General features: G+C 39.0%; 3 protein-coding genes across 3 annotated transcripts; all 3 read left to right on the top strand.

The window, feature by feature from the left end:
• The first annotated feature begins 304 nt into the window (after positions 1 to 304).
• On the top strand, positions 305 to 10,433 carry LOC107815615 (DNA repair protein UVH3). Its single transcript, XM_016641224.2, has 15 exons — positions 305 to 466; positions 564 to 814; positions 1,309 to 1,478; positions 1,611 to 1,728; positions 2,250 to 2,327; positions 2,447 to 2,500; positions 2,960 to 3,144; positions 3,243 to 4,926; positions 6,556 to 6,750; positions 7,108 to 7,193; positions 7,395 to 7,671; positions 7,766 to 7,902; positions 7,990 to 8,074; positions 8,337 to 8,864; positions 9,565 to 10,433. The coding sequence occupies exons 1-15, from the start codon at positions 379 to 381 to the stop codon at positions 10,252 to 10,254; spliced, it is 4,626 nt and encodes a 1,541-aa protein (XP_016496710.2). The 5' UTR covers positions 305 to 378; the 3' UTR covers positions 10,255 to 10,433.
• Positions 10,434 to 13,336: 2,903 nt separating this feature from the next.
• On the top strand, positions 13,337 to 14,074 carry LOC142176651 (uncharacterized). The gene is made up of 2 exons (XM_075244745.1): positions 13,337 to 13,469; positions 13,770 to 14,074. The coding sequence occupies exons 1-2, from the start codon at positions 13,337 to 13,339 to the stop codon at positions 14,072 to 14,074; spliced, it is 438 nt and encodes a 145-aa protein (XP_075100846.1).
• Positions 14,075 to 18,149: 4,075 nt separating this feature from the next.
• On the top strand, positions 18,150 to 18,641 carry LOC142176653 (uncharacterized). The gene has a single exon (XM_075244749.1). The coding sequence runs from the start codon at positions 18,150 to 18,152 to the stop codon at positions 18,639 to 18,641; it is 492 nt and encodes a 163-aa protein (XP_075100850.1).

Below are 18,641 nucleotides of genomic sequence, written 5' to 3' on the forward strand. Positions count from 1 at the left end.
ATATGGCTGTTATTTTGCTATTTTAATTTCTTTTATGTATGTTATGTATTTTATGTTATTATATTATGAGTCTATCAATAGTACTAATATATCGTCACTTGGTGCTTTCTTGAGCTGAGGGTCTCCTGGAAACAGCCTCTCTGCCCCTCGGGGTAGGGGTCTGCGTACATACTACCCTCCCCAGACCTCACTTGTGGGATTATACTGGGATGTTGTTGTTGTTGTCTACTTTGTTAAGGAAAAAGACCAAGCTACCCAATTTGCCCCTGCAACGACCAACCGACTTCCCGTTCCATTTTACAGCCTATTTGTATCGACTTGGCGGCAATACTTCAAAATTCTACGCAAAATCTTTGACAGTTTAGTGGACAAACTGAAATGGGTGTTCAAGGTCTCTGGGAGCTCTTGGCCCCCGTCGGCCGCCGCGTGTCCGTTGAAACCCTCGCCGGAAAAAAACTAGCAATCGGTAACCTCAGTTCCTTTAACCCTAACCCTAATTATATCTAGAAAACTCACTGATCATACTTATACTGATTACTGCGTCAAAATTTGTTATTTATCAGATGCAAGCATATGGATTATACAATTTATGAAAGCAATGCGAGATGAAAAGGGGGAGATGGTGCGGAATGCTCATATTTTGGGATTTTTCCGTCGAATTTGCAAGTTACTCTACCTTCGGACCAAGCCAGTCTTTGTATTTGACGGTGGTACGCCTGCCCTCAAGCGTAGAACGGTGATCGCGCGTCGCCGCCAGCGGGAAAATGCTCAAGCCAAGATTAGAAAAACTGCTGAAAAATTGCTCCTTAATCATGTTAGTCCTTCAATTATTTAGAGTTATGTGTTGCGGAGCTAGAATATGTTATATATTACTGTAACATTCTTAAAATTGGTTAAGTTTTTAGATAAGAAATCACACAATTCTTTATGGTATAGGTGTTCTAGTTACTAACACAGTGTTTTCAACGGATTGGGAGCATGTTACAAACCTAACTAAATAAAGGATTCTTCTTTCTCATCTGTTTGATGAGATGGTTATTGAACAATACGTTTGTTGTCTATTCTTGGTGACGTTAGTGCTTTTCATCAATGCTGTCGCGGATAATCATGCAAGCAGATGAGAGAACATGTTTGGTTTACGTGCCAGGCTGTTGATAAAACCACTATTTCCTCGATTTACTGTTTTTCTTTAAATTGGACGTCTTTTGTCTAACTTAGAGTGCATTCAACTTATCAGCATTGTCATAGTGTGGTTAGAATTTGACAATACACATGATGCTGAATAGATTCATCCTTCTCTACTTGCAGCTTAAGGCTATGAGGCTGAAAGAGCTGGCTGTGGATCTGGAGAACCAGAGGAAGCAGAATGATGCAAAGGGTAAAAAGGTTAGCACAGAAGCAACTGGAACTGTGAAGAACGTGGACGAAGGAAATGGCTTGGCTGCAGAGAATTATGATAGGGAAGCACTGGATGAGATGTAAGTTGTAGTAGTCAGTTGTATGATCTTTTTTGTTTTTTTGGATATGTTATGCATTTGTATGATGTTTCCGCTTTCTACTTGAATGTGGACATAAAAGATTCTGACACTCAGTTTGACAAGTTAATTAAGGTTGGCAGCTTCTATTCAAGCAGAGGAAGACTGGAATTTTACTGGTAATGCATCAACATCTTGTGCTGGGGATCATGCTGAAAATGATAACACTGATGAAGACGAAGAGATGATACTGGTTAGCATCAACTGCTTGATGATTTTATTTTCATCTTCACATGTCAAATTCAGATTGTGCATGATGCTAGTGACCAATTCATTTGAGTAGTAAAATGATTGTGACGCTCTTGGTCCCGGTGCACCTTTTAGTTGTGTGCAATAATGGTAACATGTATCACATTTGTTGATGATTCTGCTGCTGGGAATCTGAATAATATTTGCATTAAGAGTCTGCTTTCCTTTATGGCTTAAGGAACGATTAAACTTCTTTTGTATGCACGTATCTGCTTTTATTCAAGTGCATTAATGAGTAAAGAAGTCTTTGTCTTGTTTGGTCCTTACATTGTTAGGAAGGAAATTCTAATTGTTATTTGCTGGTCTAGTAGATGCAAGTATGTGGACTTCATTTTCTATCACAATTTCAATCCGTGGACTTAATTACCTCCATCTAATTGTGATGCTTGTGGTATCTCTTGACGAGTATGAATAGATTTTTGTCTCTTACTAACCATGCCGCCAAACACTTTATGCAATGTGCAGCCATCAATGCAAGGAAAAGTTGATCCTTCTGTTTTAGCTGCTTTACCTCCATCGATGCAGCTTGATCTTCTTGGTCAGGTAAAGGTGTTTCTTTTACATATGGAAGCAGTATCCAGTTAATGGTCCCTCAAAAGGAGACAAAAAAACTCTGGATGCAGAATTTTCTCTCTTTGTTTGATCAATAACTTGTTTGCCAGATGAGGGAGAGATTGATGGCAGAGAACAGACAAAAGTATCAGAAGGTCAAGAAGGTACATCATTAAGCCTGTTTGCACATCAGAACACAATGATTTGTCTTTCTGCAATTGCTTTTTGGGTTTTCAGAGTTCTGTATCTTCTTAAATATGTATATCTCTTTTGTAGCTTAAAGTACATTATTTATAGTTTGTGCACTGGTTTCATGTTTGCAACACAATATCTTAATCTTCAATGCTGGTCCTTGTTTGTGAGTTAGATTAGGTGGATCTTCATGGTGATTTCTTTTAAATGATGTATCTATCATTAAAAAAGTGTTTTTGCCAGGTTGATGGTTTAGTTAGTACATCTTCAAACACTTTCTCGAGTCGTTTTTGGAACTGTGGAGCTTACAACTTTCCCTGTTATATTATTGAATTATGTTACTTGTGTTTGCAAGGTTAAGAACTGAATATGTGTTCCTGTGGGTACATTTTCTATTTTTTTCAGTCTAACTCTGTAGATGCATCTCTTAGGCTCCTGAAAAGTTCTCAGAACTGCAAATACAAGCTTATCTGAAAACTGTTGCTTTTCGACGCGAGATAGATGAAGTGCAGAAATCTGCTGCTGGAAAGGGAATAGGTGGTGTGCGGACTAAAAGGATTGCTTCTGAAGCAAATAGGGAATTTATTTTCTCCTCATCTTTTACTGGGGACAAAGAGTAAGTAACGGTCATTTGTTTTGTTCTCGTGATTCTTTTTCCTCTCTTGCTTAAATCATCATCTCCTACTAAAAAAATTACATGTTGGTATTTATTAGTGTCCTTGTGTCTGCTGGGAAAGATCAAACCAGAAAGAAGCCAAGTGAAGTACAAACAGAAAATAGTTTGCCAAATTCTGCGACTGCAAGTGATGCTGCAACAAGGAAATCTAGTGTGCTAGAATCAATCGTGACTGAACCTGGAAGTGCATTTAATGATGACGTGGAGACGTATCTGGATGAGAGGGGTCATCTTCGAGTCAGCAGACTGAGAGCCATGGGTGTTCGCATGACTCGAGATTTACAGAGAAATTTAGATATGATTAAAGAGATTGAGGAAGAGAGTCTATCCAGAAACAAAGATTTTAGTTATGTGCCTGCTATCAATGACACTGCTGTACATTCCCCTGGAAATGTCTCTGATACAATTCCGCAGCTGAACTCATCCAATCCAGATAATGATGGGAAGGCTTGTTCAAACAACAAAAGTGAAGAGTCTGAGTTGAAAAGCGGGACTTCAATTCAGATATCTTTTGAAGATAATTTTGCACATAATTGTGCCAATGATGATGATGATGATATATTTGCACATTTAGTGGCAGGTGATCCAGCTATGGAATTTTCTATTGATCATTCCCCCTCAAAAAAGCAGTCTCTGGATTCTGCCTCAGATGTTGAGTGGGAGGAAGGATTGATTGAAGAGAAACGTGACTTGCTAAGCAATAACTCTCAAGGGGAAAGCCAGGCTACACTGGAGAAAGATGGCATGGATGATGAGGTTGAAGTAGAATGGGAAGAAGAATGTGTAGATATTTGCAAGGAGCGTTCCTTATTTCCATTTGATTCAAGAAGTGCTTCTAAAGGTGCTTTGGAAGAAGAAGCGGATTATCAGGAAGCAGTAAGGAGGAGTCTTGAGGACTTGAGAGATCATAGATGCATAGATAAATCTCATGAGAATGATATGTCTGAAGAAGCTAGTCAAATGGTTACTCATGGTATAGTTATTGGATCTGATGGTCAAGATAACAATTGTCCAAAGACGCATGAAATTCTTCAACAGAAAGAATTACCATCCGAAATTCAGACTGCACACTTGCATGATACTGTACATGAGACGGATATTGCGGAGGGTAATAACTGTTTGGGAAACCAGTTAGGGGAACAATTTCAAGCTAATTCTGGTTATAGAAATATGCAGATTGAAGAAGTAACCAATCAAGCTGACAGAACTTTGCATTGTGATATACGTATGGGACCGACTGATCCTCTTGATGGGTCAGAGGTTAGAATGATTAGGAATAAGATAGCTGATACCACTGTTGAGGTTTCGAGCAACGGAAAAAGTGCGTCAGATGTTACTTCTATAGAACAAGCAAGATTTAACGAATTGCCGAATGCAAGAACCTCTGATGCTCAACAATATGAAGCTGGAGCTGCCTCACATCATTATACACATGAATCGACAGAACTCGCCAAAGCTTTCACGGAGGGTTTTATAAGTGATGCAAATAGTGCACAAAAACTAGATGAGGAAGGTACTTGTGATGACCCATTATTGGAAGGGAAGGATCTCTTTGGCAATTTGGATTCTGCAGGTAGCAAAGAAGATCAAAAGGTTATGATGGCTAGTTTGGAGGAGGAGATGGATGTGTTGGATAAAGAGCGTGAAAAACTTGGAGATGAGCAGAGAAAGCTTGAGCGTAATGCAGAATCTGTAAGCTCTGAAATGTTTGCAGAGTGCCAGGTAGGTTTTAGATGATATTTATTTTTTCTGATGCAACTTTAGACCTAATTTATTTCCAAATATCAAATTTTAGTAGTTGGAAGCTGTTTGTGCACTAGAGAGCAGGTGTTTCGTGGCGTTTTATCTGGTTTCCCACAATTTGCTGGTCTGCGTGTGATTACAAATTGATTCTCAGTGACCCCAGTTTAATTTTGTTATTGCCATGCCATACAGCATGTTCTGTCTCGAGTTACATTCACACTTTTTGGGTGTAAAGGTTCTAGGCTAAGATCATGCCTTTAGCCAGATGCAGACCCACGTTAGGCACAGGGGGGTCACCCACACCCCATAACTTTGGGAAAAATTCCATGTGATTCCTTAAAAACTCTTATAGTATAATTTACATGTACCCTCTTCAACAAACGGTTGCTGGGGGGCACTGGTTGAGTGGGTTGCCTAAAAATTCCATGTGTTCTTCGTGACCCAGGTTCTAATCTTTACTGCAGCAACTTTCTTATTTGACTTCTTACATTCATTTCCCATTTTTCCATGTGTAATAATAACTGTAGCGGTTTTTTTATTTTGTGAGTACTTCTTACATTCATTTCCCATTTTTAGCTTAAAGTCCATCCCTCAAAATCTCAAAACCCAATTCTCTTTCCACATTAAAAACATAAACCTTTGCCCAGTTACCCTAGCCCCTAAGATACTTTTGCTCCTGCTGCAAAACTCTCAAGAAATTGAAATGGCCAAAAAGTTCAATTTAAAGTTGGTTCCTTTGATTCCAATCACACTCCACTAATCTTTCGTTGCAAATGATTGACACAAACATGACCGTATCTAGCCCTTCGGCAATAACGAACCCATTACTTTTAGCATAGCAGTAATATATATTTCAAACTCACTAACATTTGAACAAATATTAAATTTGAAACCATAATTCTAAAAATACAATGAGTTCAATGCTAAAAACTCGGTAGCTAGTATTGGCATTAGTGGTGCCCCCGACGCCTTGAAATCTTGGGTCCGCCTATGCTTTTAGCTGTAATTTTTCTAGGCTAAGATCATTCTTTGTATTGGACTATCTCATCTTATTTAAATCACATAATCAATTGGTGTATGCTGGTTAGTTTATTAACTTGACATCCCATTACGTGTGATTGTTTTTTTCTTAGTGACCTTGTGAACGTTACAAAGTTAGAAACCTGCATGCTTAGGGGCTTAGGCTTATTATCTTTGTAAAAACTCTTTTAACCCTTTTCCCCTTCTATTTCCTATTCCACTTACTGATCCGAAGTCATCTTTGTTCTTTATGTCTTTATTCCTTTTTCTAAATAACCATGGTGTTCGAGTCAGCTTGCGCGCATCTCGACTAATTCCACGAGATACCTGTTACCTCCCACCAACAACAGGTACCAGGTACGGTAGGTAGCTTTATCCACCAAGGTGTGGACAGATAGGAAGAGTTCACTTAGTGTTTTTTGTCTCCATTGGGATTTGAACGTGAGACTTCATGGTTCTCAAACCACTTCATTAACCACTAGGTCACACCTTGGGTGCATGTACTTGATTCCTTTTCTCTGATGTTTCATGGTGATACAATATTACTGTTAGTTCAATTCATCTCATTTACATCTTTCTCTATGTCAGGAGTTGCTTCAAATGTTTGGCTTGCCATATATAATAGCTCCGATGGAAGCTGAAGCTCAGTGTGCTTACATGGAGCTTACAAATCTTGTTGATGGTGTGGTTACTGATGACTCTGATGCGTTCTTGTTTGGTGCTCGAAATGTATACAAGAACATATTTGATGATCGCAAATATGTGGAGACATACTTTATGAAGGTTCATCAATTCACCGTGTCCTGGATTCTCTTCTTTCCGTTAAGTTTGTCTTTCTGCAAGCTAGGTTTCTACAACTACACCTTTTTAGGGTTTTCAAAATAATAATCAAAAACTTTGTTTACCTCCACTGCAATGGTTAAATGATGCTTGTAGTAAGAGCTATTGTTTTTCTTTTTGTGATCACTATCACACCCCCCAAAAAAAAAAAAAAAAAAAAAAAAAAAAGAGAGAGAAAGGAAAGAAAAAGGTTTTGAGGTTGGTGGTACACTGCGGGGTCAATGTCTCATTTCTGAGAGAATATTGTAGTTTCCTTTCATTTATAGTGCCTGTGGTTGATGCCATATCTGCTGTTTATAGGATGTGGAGAACGAGCTTGGGTTGGATAGAGAAAAATTAATTCGTACGGCATTATTCCTTGGGAGCGATTATACTGAAGGAGTGAGGTAAGCCTGCTTTTGTGGCTCTTTTACAGAGTGCCATATCCTGCTAACAGATGTATCTGCCTCTCTTTTTTACTACATCAATTACTCTTGTTTGCACATTCTCATCAAGGAACTATAGATACTACAGTTCTTATATGTGGAGCAACTTTGCTTTGTGAGATATGCAGAAGTCCTGATCCATTTTTTTTTGCCATGGTGCAGTGGGATTGGTATTGTTAATGCCATTGAAGTTCTAAATGCATTTCCTGAGGAAGACGGTCTTCAGAAATTTCGGGAGTGGGTGGAATCGCCAGATCCATCCATTCTTGGGGGGCTTGATGCACAGGCAGGTTCCAGCACTAGGAAGAGAGGGAGTGAAGTTGGTGATCCAGATATGAGTTGCTCAAGAAGCAATGTGGAAGGCAATTCCGCATCTGATGAAAATGTCAAGTCTGAGGATAGAGTTCAAAAGTTGAAGCAGATTTTCATGAATAAACATGTAAAACATTGTGTCCTTTTGCTTCAAATCTATTGTCTATTTGATTGGAAAAGCATGATCTTACTCTTTCTTTATATTGGCACCATGTTCACAGAGAAATATTAGTAAAAACTGGCATATTCCTTCCTCGTTTCCGAGTGATGCTGTGATTTCAGCATATGCTTCTCCACGGGTTGACAAGTCAACAGAGCCTTTTGCATGGGGGAAGCCTGATGTTTCTGTGCTTCGCAAGTGAGTTGTATTTGATTTTTTCTTCTAATGGTCTAGTGAGGACTTGGGATTTATATATGACTCTGAATGAACATTTGTTTGTTGCAGAGTTTGTTGGGAGAAATTCGGTTGGAGCAGCCAGAAGGCAGATGAATTGCTAGTATCGGTTCTGAAAGAGTACAACAAACATGAGGTTGATCCTTTTTCATCTTCCCCTACCTGTCACCAAAATTTAAAAGAAAATGGATATACACACTAAGCACGTCAATTGGCATGTCTCTTTTGAAGTAAAGGAATGACTTCTATGATAATACAAACATGAATTGACCACTTCTATTGTTTCTTGTGTGCTCTGCTCTTATTGTTTTCTCATTTTGTGTTAATTTGTCTGATTGGAAAAAGAGGAAGCTGATGCAGAACTTTTCTCTCAATGTTCCTTTGTTTACTTGATGTAGACACAACTTCGACTGGAAGCCTTCTACACTTTCAATGAGAGATTTGCAAAAATTCGTAGCAAGAGGATAAAAAAGGCTGTTAAACTTATGACAGGAAACAAATCCATGAATTTAATGGATGCAAGTGTACAAGATGCTCCTGAAAACTTAAAAAAAAGAGAATTAAAATTTAATAATGTGGAGGAGGAAAAGATAGAGGATCCTTTGACGGGACTAGAGTCGGCTGGTGCTGATTATGAGGAGACAAAAACAAAAAGATCAGTTGGAAAGCAGTCAAGAAAAAGGAAAGGAGAGCATTTGCAGCCTGAACATTTGGAACCACCAGAGGGATCAGGAAGCAAGCAAAACACCAATAAGAAATCAAGTGGTAGTATAAGAGGAGGGAGGAAAACAGCTCGATCTGTGGGGAAGGCAAGTAAGAAATCCTGTTCCAGATCCTTCAAAACAAGCTCCGAGGGGGAAAAAGATAGTGATATAGAGCAACAATCACAAATTGAGAAGCTTGAAAAGCCAAAGCAAGCAAGAAGAGTAAGTCCTTTTTCCTTGCAACACTAATTGTATTTTAAACTCTTCATGACTGCACCTTTTTAGTGAAATTGAAAAACATTAATACTATCTGTCCAGATCTCATTGAGATGCTATATATTGAGATAGTATAGGGCAGATACTCATTGCACTGGTGCTAATGTCAAGTCACCTTTGCCTTGTTTAGTGTTTCCCTAACCTCTACTTAATTCCTATGTTTCTGAGAATTCTAGAAAGAATTAGAGCTGAATTATTCCATTCTCACAGGTCTCAAGAGTTTCCAAGCTGCTTCTGCAAGTCCTAGCTTTATGTTTATGATATTTTGCTTCTGCGAATCCTATATTTATGGTGTTTATAAATTATAATGTTTTTTTACATGTGATGTATGAAAAATTACTCATGGTTCATATTGCATGTGAAAACTGTTGATGATAGTGGTTTGATTGCATGTCGTCTTAAATTCTTGCTTCATTTTGATATCTCGAGAATTTGCAATTTCAAAATTCTCTTCAGGTGTCATTGCTAGTATATGCACGTATTTTGAAACAATATCCACATACTTTTAAACTAAATGACCGAGTACTTGTCACTTTGTACATATTCATGGTTCAAGGGAAAATGTCAGTTTCTTTTGTGTTTTACTTGAGACCTCCAGTTCATGACTTTTAATATTCTTTCCGTTTCGTTCTAATTGAAATTTCAGTCAGAGCGTCATCGGAAAATAGTAAATTACAGTGAGGGAAGAGATGATGAGTCTGATAAAGTTGACAAAGATGATGGAGATTCTACTACTGACAAGTTGGAAAGGAGAGAATCCGGAGCAGATGTGGGCATAGTTGAGCGTTGTCCTGATGATTCTAGCAACATGACCGAGAATGATGTAAGTAATGATTACTGTCCACAAGGACTGTCAAACCCTGAAACAAGTGCTGATGTCAACACGGGTGGGGCAGAAATGGAATCCGCTGTTCAGCCAAGTTTTGGTGAAATGGACGATCCTGTTCCTGGGGATCTTTTGTCTAAGGAGTACCTTAAAATGGGGGGTGGGTTTTGCTTAGAGGAAGATGATGGAGATATGGAGCATGAGATAAATGCGTCTAGTCCTATCCTATCAGTTGGTTGTTCTGATATTAATAATTCCTCTCAGCTTTTGGGAAATGAGATTTGTGGTAATGCTTCAAATCAGTTTGTTTCTAGCCCCTCGACGAATAAAAAGCAATGTGATGCAAGGATAGGTGCATCTGAAAACGAGCAAGATTTAGACAACACGACTAATAGTACTTGTCAAAAGGTATCAGCGCACCAAGAAAATATGGAGGACAATGATTATGTTTCCGGTTCGGTGTTTCTTCGTGCAATGCCAAATTTGAGGAAGCGGAAGAAGAATAGCTGACGGTGTCCGTGCTGCTGTAGGGTAATCCTTGTATATGAAGTAGCTTAGCATGTTCCTGTTCACGTTTCGCATTAGATGCCTGCGACTCGTGGGACTTCACACCTTGTATAATTTTTGTATAAGCAAATTAATTATTAACTCCATCCTTCTTGCAACAGTTAAGTTTGCGAGCTTGCATACCCTGTGCTTACTGCTTAGTGATGAGCTAACATGGATTCATGAGCAAAAAACAAAGTGTCCATATGCATGAGTTGTGGTTTGCAGCTGAATAACTTGGGTTGTTATGACATATGGCCGATTTTTTCTTATGAATTGCTAGAACATGAATAACTTCTTCAGCTAACCCTAGGAGTAAGAAGAACTAAAGAATTGAGGGGGGTAGTTTTTCTCATAGTGTAACATATTAGTCAAATGCGTTGGTTATAGCTGACAGAACCGTGATGAGGACCTCTTCCAAGTGGTCACCCTACATGAAAAGCTATAAAAAAACGAAGGCTTATGTTGGGACATGCGTCGATCTACCAAAATCTACTTGGAACAAAAAGATTGAAGAAGTTTATAGTTCGTTTTCTTTTGCATTCTGAGATTTATTTGATGAAAGGTAGTTTCCTGTTGTATAATGATAGTGAGAATTCATATACTTGGTTGATACGAACTAGATGTAATTAAGGCAGGACAGTAGTTACTTCTTGGTGTAAGGTTTTCTGTTGTATGTTAAGGAGGTTTGGGGGTGTTGGTGGGACGAATGCTCCACTCCACCACTGGTCTGCCGAAAAATCAACGTAACCAATCCTAGTGTTTTATATTAAACGAATGAATGCAAAATGTATTTTTTTGTACAGAAAGCTATCACTTACTTATTATTAAGTGATTTGTATTTTCACTTTAATTTATATTTTTTACAGTTAAAACTTTTAGTCTGGTGCAAAATACTTGGTGCGCACAAGTAATTTTACTCTGCTCGTGTGGTAATGTGGTGGGTACAGTATTGAGGATAAATCTTACAAGGGACAAAGTTGTGCAGAATTATAATAATATTCATCGCACTTTGGATGGTGCAAAAACTCCTCAAGCATGAAGATTACATAGTCGCTAACAGAATTATGAAAGCCAATATTGGACAATGTTTTGGATGCAGACAAAAGATTTACTTGTGAAATACAACTTAATCTCATATATATAGTGGCAAAGCAAGAGCAACGGAGGACTGAGGTCAAAAGGGCTTGGTGATAAACTAATCAGCACCAGGTTGGTGGGTGTAGTAATTAATTAAACCTATATATATTAAACATATTCGATTTTAAATAATGCAGCGTAAAAGATTCTAGCGTTCTTCCAATATACATGCAAGGTGTAAGTTACATAAATGCAATTTTTCTTAATAAATTTTATGCTGATCGTGTAACACTGATTTTATTTTATTTTAGATATCGAGTGCATATAAAATTCTATTGTAAGCTTAGACTGAGTGTTCAGTAAGTAATTTGCTTACTATTAGTCGATAAGAAATTGTAAATGGAAGAGTTTATAATTAAGAGCAACTCAATATTAATTTTCCTTGTTAATACGCTTAGACTACTGTTATTATTGCTACGTGAAGAAGCTTGAACTCATACCCTTCCTCGTAAGGTGGGGAGTCTATAGCTACCGATAGCTTAGCAATCTCAGCCTTAGAGTTAGTGTTCCTTGGTTTTGGTTATTTTTGTTGGTTGTGTGACAATATTTTAAAGACTTTGTTGACAATTGTCATAATCAAAGTCAAGTGATATCCCTTCTAGAAGTCATTAGAAAGGTGACAAAATGTCTTGATAAAGTGGCAAATTTCATCGGCCACTTTCTTGTCATGCACAACAAGTCTTCATGCAAATGAAGCTATAAATAATCATTACCAATCACTCCTTTCTAATCAATTATCATCAGCAAGACAAAAAGAAATCCTTCTTATCTTTCCTTCTAATTTCATTATTCACCAATTTCCCTTTGTTGTCTTTCTTTTTGGTAGTTTAACTTCTCTTGTTCCCCTCTTTTAAATAGTTGGGTTTGTAATATTTAATTTTGCTGATTCCTGTATCCTCTAAACAAATAGAGATGTGCTTGTTTAGTCCTGGGGAGACATTTCACATTGCTGAAATAATTTCTTAGGACAGTACCAAACACGACTCAAACAATTTGTGTATCTGCTTACAAATAATATTGAAGCAGTGTTATTATTGAAATTCTTGCTCTCAATCACTAAAGGTCGATCTAGCTCTAGAGTCAAATTAAGCTTATTGTATATAACGCTTATTTGGTTGAAGAAAATTTTTCAGTTTGACCCAATAATAGTAATTGACTTGTAATCACAGGTTAACAATCTTTGATAGTGTACAATATCTTTACATTGTCGGTATAACTTAAATCCTATATTTTTAGTAAAAGAGAAACTCTAGAAGAATCGTTCGATCAAAAATTTCACCCGAGCAAAGGCCTAAAAAGCGAGCTTAGGGGGAAACGGAAAATTTGCACAAATAGGACTATTTGAGGCTGCTTTTTAAATTTTCTTTATCGTTTCAAAAATTTGTGAAAAAATAGCTTTGCCACTATATATCTAGAAGAATAAAATATCACGCTTTCACAAATTATGGGAAGCAGGACATAATTTTGATACAAATTGATCACATTTTGCTTATCGTCTTGTTCACAAGTTATGCAAGGTGGGATTTATTAGATGAGCAAAACTGTAAAGGACGTAGGTTAATCATAGTTGCTTAATTATAATTAGCTAAGTTAACTATAGTTGACGTATTAGTTAATGTGTTAGTTAGTGGATTACAACTGTCATTTAGGTGGTTAATGAGTTAGTTAAAACATTGTAAATGCTTCTTCTTATTCACGCTGTATAGCAATAAACAGAGCCTTGTTCTTCTCCAAACTCTCTCGATTCTTCATCTTTAATTTCTTCTTCTTAGCTTTGAATGATTGATAAATTCTTCATGGTATTAGAGCCACACTAATCAAGTGATTCTAGGGAATTTCTTCGCGGAATTGAAGACAGTTCGAGAGAATCTACTCAAGTTTCGAACCCTAATGCTACAATTTTTCAATGACAATTTCTGAGAATCTGGCTGAAAACGAGAATAATGGAGATAATACGAGCATGGAGCAGTACCAAGCTCAATTGCTTTGGATCACAGTCATCCTCTTTACTTGCATGCGTCTGATGGTCCAGGATCCATGTCGGTGGGACTCATTTTGACATGTACGAAAAATTACTCTCTTTTGAGTCGTGCGATGAAAGTAGCACTATTAGGTAAGAATAAATTGTGTTTAGTTGATGGATCGACATCGAAGGATGCAATCGTGACCTCATGGCTTATGAGCAATGTGAGCAGGGATTTGGTAACATGAGTATTATTTTCTTCGAATGCACAAAAAGGTATGAGCTGCTTTCAAGGAGAGATTTGACAAAGTAAACGTATCGAGGCTGTATTACTTGCACAAGGAAATATTTACCTTAACACTGGGGATTTCATTAGTATCGACCTATTTTACCAAGCTAAAAGATCTCTGGGCAGAATATGATTCGATACTGCCACCGCCTCCATCAGCTACTGAGTATATTAAGCAACTGGAGTATCAACTATTGCTGCAATTTTTGATGGGATTGAATGATAGTTTTGAGCAAGCAAGGAGCCAAATTCTGTTGATGCCAACTTTGCCATCCATAGACAAGGCTTATGCTATGGTGGTTCAGGAAGAAAGCAAGAAATCGATTACTGGTGGTAGTTATGGACATAATGATCCTACTGCCATGTTTATTGCTCATTCTACAACTAGATAAAAAAGGAACTATAGTTTAGAATGTGATTTCTGTCATTTGAAAGGCCACACTAGAAATAAATGTTATAAATTGATGAAATGTGAATTTTGTAACAAGATAGGGCACTTAAAGGAGAATTGTTACAAGATAATTGGATATCCATCAGATTTCAAGCAAAAGAAGAAAGTAAATGCAGTCATGATTGATGCAACTGGAGAACAAGCAATAACAGTCTCACCAACTATAACACATTTCAACCAACCAACAGTGTTGAACCAACTCACTTTTTCACCAAGGAGCAGTGTAATTAGTTGTTGCAGTTGCTGAACAAAGGTTCTACTGCAGGAGCAAGTGCTAATATGGCAGGTAAATGTTTTTGTGGTAATGTAGCATTATGTGAGAATTTAGAACTTTGCAAATGGATAGTAGATACCGGTGCTACTAATCACATGACTGGTGACAAAAAATTGCTGAAAAATGAAACTTCAGTAGGAAACTCAGGGCAAGTGCAATTACCTACTGGAGATTCAGCACCAATTTTTCATATGGGAGAGTGTCAGCTCACTGGAGGTGATGTACTAAAAGATGTGTTATGTGTACCAACCTTTAAGTTCGATCTTATGTCAGTTTCTAAGGTGACTGAGCATCTCAAATGCAGTGTTACTTTCTTTCCTAAATGTTGTGTGTTTCAGGATCTCTTGTCTGGGAGGGTGAAGGAGATGGGTAGAAAGGAAGAAGGTCTGTGCATATTATCAACAACATTAGGAAAACAATAAATACAACATTTGTAGCAACTAGTAGAGGAGGCATGAAGATATGGCATAAAAGAACAGGATATGTTCCAGTTCAAGTTCTCAGAAGGATTCCTAGTATACAACACTATATACGGTAAAATCGGAGGGTCCAATTTTCTATTGTTGTGATGCCTCGCAAGCATATTTCACAGGTTCGAGACTATGGTCTAGGTTCACCCTCGAGGGTTATCGGCGTTCGACCTCGGGGCAACACAGACCAATGGCTATGATGAAAAGTGGGGAGTTCCCAAGGCACATAACTGGAGCTGACAAAGTCTAGTGAGCTAAGTTCAGACTCGAATCATGACATCAACTAGCTGTCTCATCTCCATATCTTTGTAATAAACGTATTTGTACTATGTTGGGATTTCCCCTCATATATAAAAGAGATCCTTGTCATTTTGTAGTCACCTGTTGCTCAATACAAAACACTCAAGAACATTCTCTCTGCTCTCTAACACATTCTTCCGACCTCTTTACTTGCATTTATTGTTCATATTCATTGTGTGCTATTTATTGCTTATTATTAGCCATAAAGAGCTGTCATTGATTTATTTATAACTGTTAGGCTCCATCGACTACCCCTGGCGGGGCATTAGACTCGACCCAGAGGGCCCTCGAGGCCCTGATCGACCGCCATTTGGTTTGGTTAATGTCTTGTCTTAAGCTCATATCTTGACTCCAAGTACCTCACTTAGAATCTATTGCCCTAACAACTAGCATAAAAATAGATCACGTATTTTTAGAATCACATAATCAAATTTAATTGTTATTACCATTTTCACGGTAAATAGTTTGGCGCCCACCGTGGGGCTAAAAATAATAGTGATTATTTTCTTGTTGGCTTTACTATGTAACGCAAGTTATCTTTCACACTTTTTCTTGTCCAAGATCTTTGATTTCAGGTCAAAATGCCTAAACCAGTAAATGTACCTGAAAATAACAGCCTCAAAAACTATGGAAAGGGCAGGTATGATTATTTCAGGTATGGGTGTGCCACCGCAAAACCCTGGGAGCACGCCAGAGCCGATTCCCAAGGGTACGACCTTGTGCGACGCTCAATACATTAGCGCCAGTCCTCACATCAACAAAGGAGCACGTTGAGAGATTCAACGGGAAACTCGGAAAAATCTACCTAGGAAAAAAGAAATATTTCTCGGCATATCGTTCATATGATTATCGGGGGGACCGACATTCCCCAAGGACCCGTGATCAAAAGGATAAAAATATACACTGCAATAAAAAGGCCGATACGAGACCGCATGACCGAAGACACCATTGCATTTAGCGAGGAGGATCTCAAGACCTTGACAGAACCACACAATGACGCACTGGTAATTTCATTTCTTTTAAGTAACATTCGAATTAAACGTGTGCTCGTGGATCCAGGCAGCTCGGCCAACGTAATCAGGTCAAAGGTGGTAGAACAGCTTGGGTTGCTCGATCAGATCGTACTCGCATCCCGGATCCTCCACGGCTTCAACATGGCCGGTGAAGTAACGAAAGGGGAGATCGCCCTCCCAGTTGACATGTCCGGTACAGCTCAGAACACCAAGTTCCACGTCATCAGCGATGACATGATGTACAATGCATTGCTTGGCAGGCTATGGATACACAACATGAGGGAAGTGCCATCAACTCTGCACCAGATGATGAAGTTTCCAACAAAGGATGGCATAACGACCATATATGGAGAACAACATGCGGTAAAAGAAATGTTCGCGGTTTACCAGGAAGCGCCGAATCCTATACACTCTACCTCGGATGAGTTTGGGAGTGTACAGAACCCCGAGGATGATGAAGAAGATTTCCTCGCTCCTCGAACTTTTGTTGCCCCCGAAGAATCAGATGCAACGAAATCAACAATTGAAGAACTGGAGCAAGCTGTTTTGATCTAGCATCTCCCAGATTGAAAGGTATACCTGGGAACGGGATTAACCCCTGAACTCAGGAAAAAACTCATTCAATTCCTTATTAATAACATCGACTATTTCGCTTGGTCCAACTTAGATATGACAGGAATCCTGTCGGAAATAACCACCCACCGATTAAGTGTCGACCCCATGTTCAAACCGGTGAAGCAAAAATGAAGACCCCAGTTTGAAGTAAAACACGTGTTCATCAAGGATGAGGTAACGAAACTCCTTAAAATAGGGTCTATTAGAGAGGTAAAGTACCCCGAATGGCAGGCCAACATAGTAGCAGTTCCCAAAAAGGGAAATAAGTTAAAAATGTTCGTAGATATAAAGACTTAAATAAGGCGTGCCCCAAGGATTCGTTCCCATTTCCTAACATTGATCGTCTGCTCGATGCAACAGATGGCCACGAGACCCTCACCTTTCTCGACTCCTACTCAGGGTATAATCAAATTCAGATGAACCCCGAGGATAGGGAAAAGACTTCGTTCATCACGAAGTATGGTACCTACTAATGGAATGCCCGTTGGGCCGAAAACCGCAGGGGCTACATACCAACACCTAGTTAATAAAATGTTCGAGCATTAAATAGGCAAATCCATGGAAGTTTATACTGATGACATGCTAGTTAAGTCCCTGCTCGTAGAGGATCATTTGACTCATTTGCAGGAAACATTCGACATCCTCAGAAGTTACAACATGAAGCTTAACCCCAAGAAATGTGCCTTCAGAGTGGGTTAAGGCAAATTATTAGGCTTCATGGTATCGAACAGGGGATCAAGATCAACCCCAACAAAATTAAGGTCATCGAAGAAATCACGGTGATAAATAATGTAAAGGCCGTGCAACGACTGACATGGCGGATAACGCCTCTAGGCAGATTCATATCAAGGTCGTCAGACATGAGTCATCATTTCTTCTCTTTACTCAAAAAGAAAAACAACTTCGAGTGGACTCCAGAATTCCAACACGCTTTGGAGGAATTGAAACGATATCTAACTAGCCCGCCTTTGCTCCACACGCCAAAAGAGGATGAGATGTTGTATCTATACCTGACCGTATTCGAGATAGCGGTAAGCGGTGTGCTGGTTCGAGAGGAGAAAGATACGCAATTCCCTGTCTATTATGTAAGTCGGACCCTAGGGGATGCCGAAACCAGGTATCCGCACCTAGAAAAATTAGCTCATGCGTAATAAGCGCATCACAAAAATTGAAACCCTATTTTCAATGACACCGTATTTGTGTTTTAACATTTACCCTCTCCGAAGCATATTGCATAAGCCCGAATTATCGGGCCGATTGGCCAAATGGGCCATTGAACTCGGGGGGTATGATATCAAGTATCAACCCCGAACGACCATCAAGTCCCAGATTCTAGCAGACTTCATGGCCGACTTCTCACCCTCCCTCGTGCCCGAGGTAGAAAAGGAACTTTTACTAAAATCAGGCACATCTTCCGGGGTATGGACCTTGTTCACTGATAGCGCCACAAACGTGAGAGGATCCGAACTCAGTATAGTCCTGAAGCCGCCTACGGGTGGCATAATCAGGCAATCTATAAAAACCGCAAGATTGACTAACAACAAAGCCGAGTATGAGGCTATGATTGCAGGTCTGGAATTGGCCAAAAGCCTGGGAGCTGATATCGTCGAAGCAAAATGCGATTCACTCTTGGTAGTAAACCAGATAAATGGGAGCTACAAGGTCCGAGAAGACAGGATGCAAAGGTATTTGGACAAAATCCAAGTCACATTACGCCGTTTCAAAGAATGGACCTTGGTCCACGTACCTCGGGAGCAGAACAGCGAGGCCGATGCCCTCGCAAACCTGGGATCATCTGTTGAAGAAGATGACCTGCTCCCTAGGGCTGTTATTTAG

This window comes from Nicotiana tabacum, chromosome 3, assembly GCF_000715075.1.
Source record: "Nicotiana tabacum cultivar K326 chromosome 3, ASM71507v2, whole genome shotgun sequence".
Lineage (NCBI taxonomy): Eukaryota > Viridiplantae > Streptophyta > Magnoliopsida > Solanales > Solanaceae > Nicotiana > Nicotiana tabacum.

Bases quoted from the DNA above. Each gene is read 5' to 3' on its own strand.
- LOC107815615 (XM_016641224.2), top strand. From the start codon at position 379: ATGGGTGTTCAAGGTCTCTGGGAGCTCTTGGCCCCCGTCGGCCGCCGC. The intron at 6,751-7,107 runs GTTCATCAATTC...TGCTGTTTATAG, and splicing joins TGGAGACATACTTTATGAAG to GATGTGGAGAACGAGCTTGG. The intron at 8,865-9,564 runs GTAAGTCCTTTT...TTGAAATTTCAG, and splicing joins AGCCAAAGCAAGCAAGAAGA to TCAGAGCGTCATCGGAAAAT.
- LOC142176653 (XM_075244749.1), top strand. From the start codon at position 18,150: ATGGCCGACTTCTCACCCTCCCTCGTGCCCGAGGTAGAAAAGGAACTT.
- LOC142176651 (XM_075244745.1), top strand. From the start codon at position 13,337: ATGACAATTTCTGAGAATCTGGCTGAAAACGAGAATAATGGAGATAAT. The intron at 13,470-13,769 runs GTCGGTGGGACT...GGATTTCATTAG, and splicing joins TCTGATGGTCCAGGATCCAT to TATCGACCTATTTTACCAAG.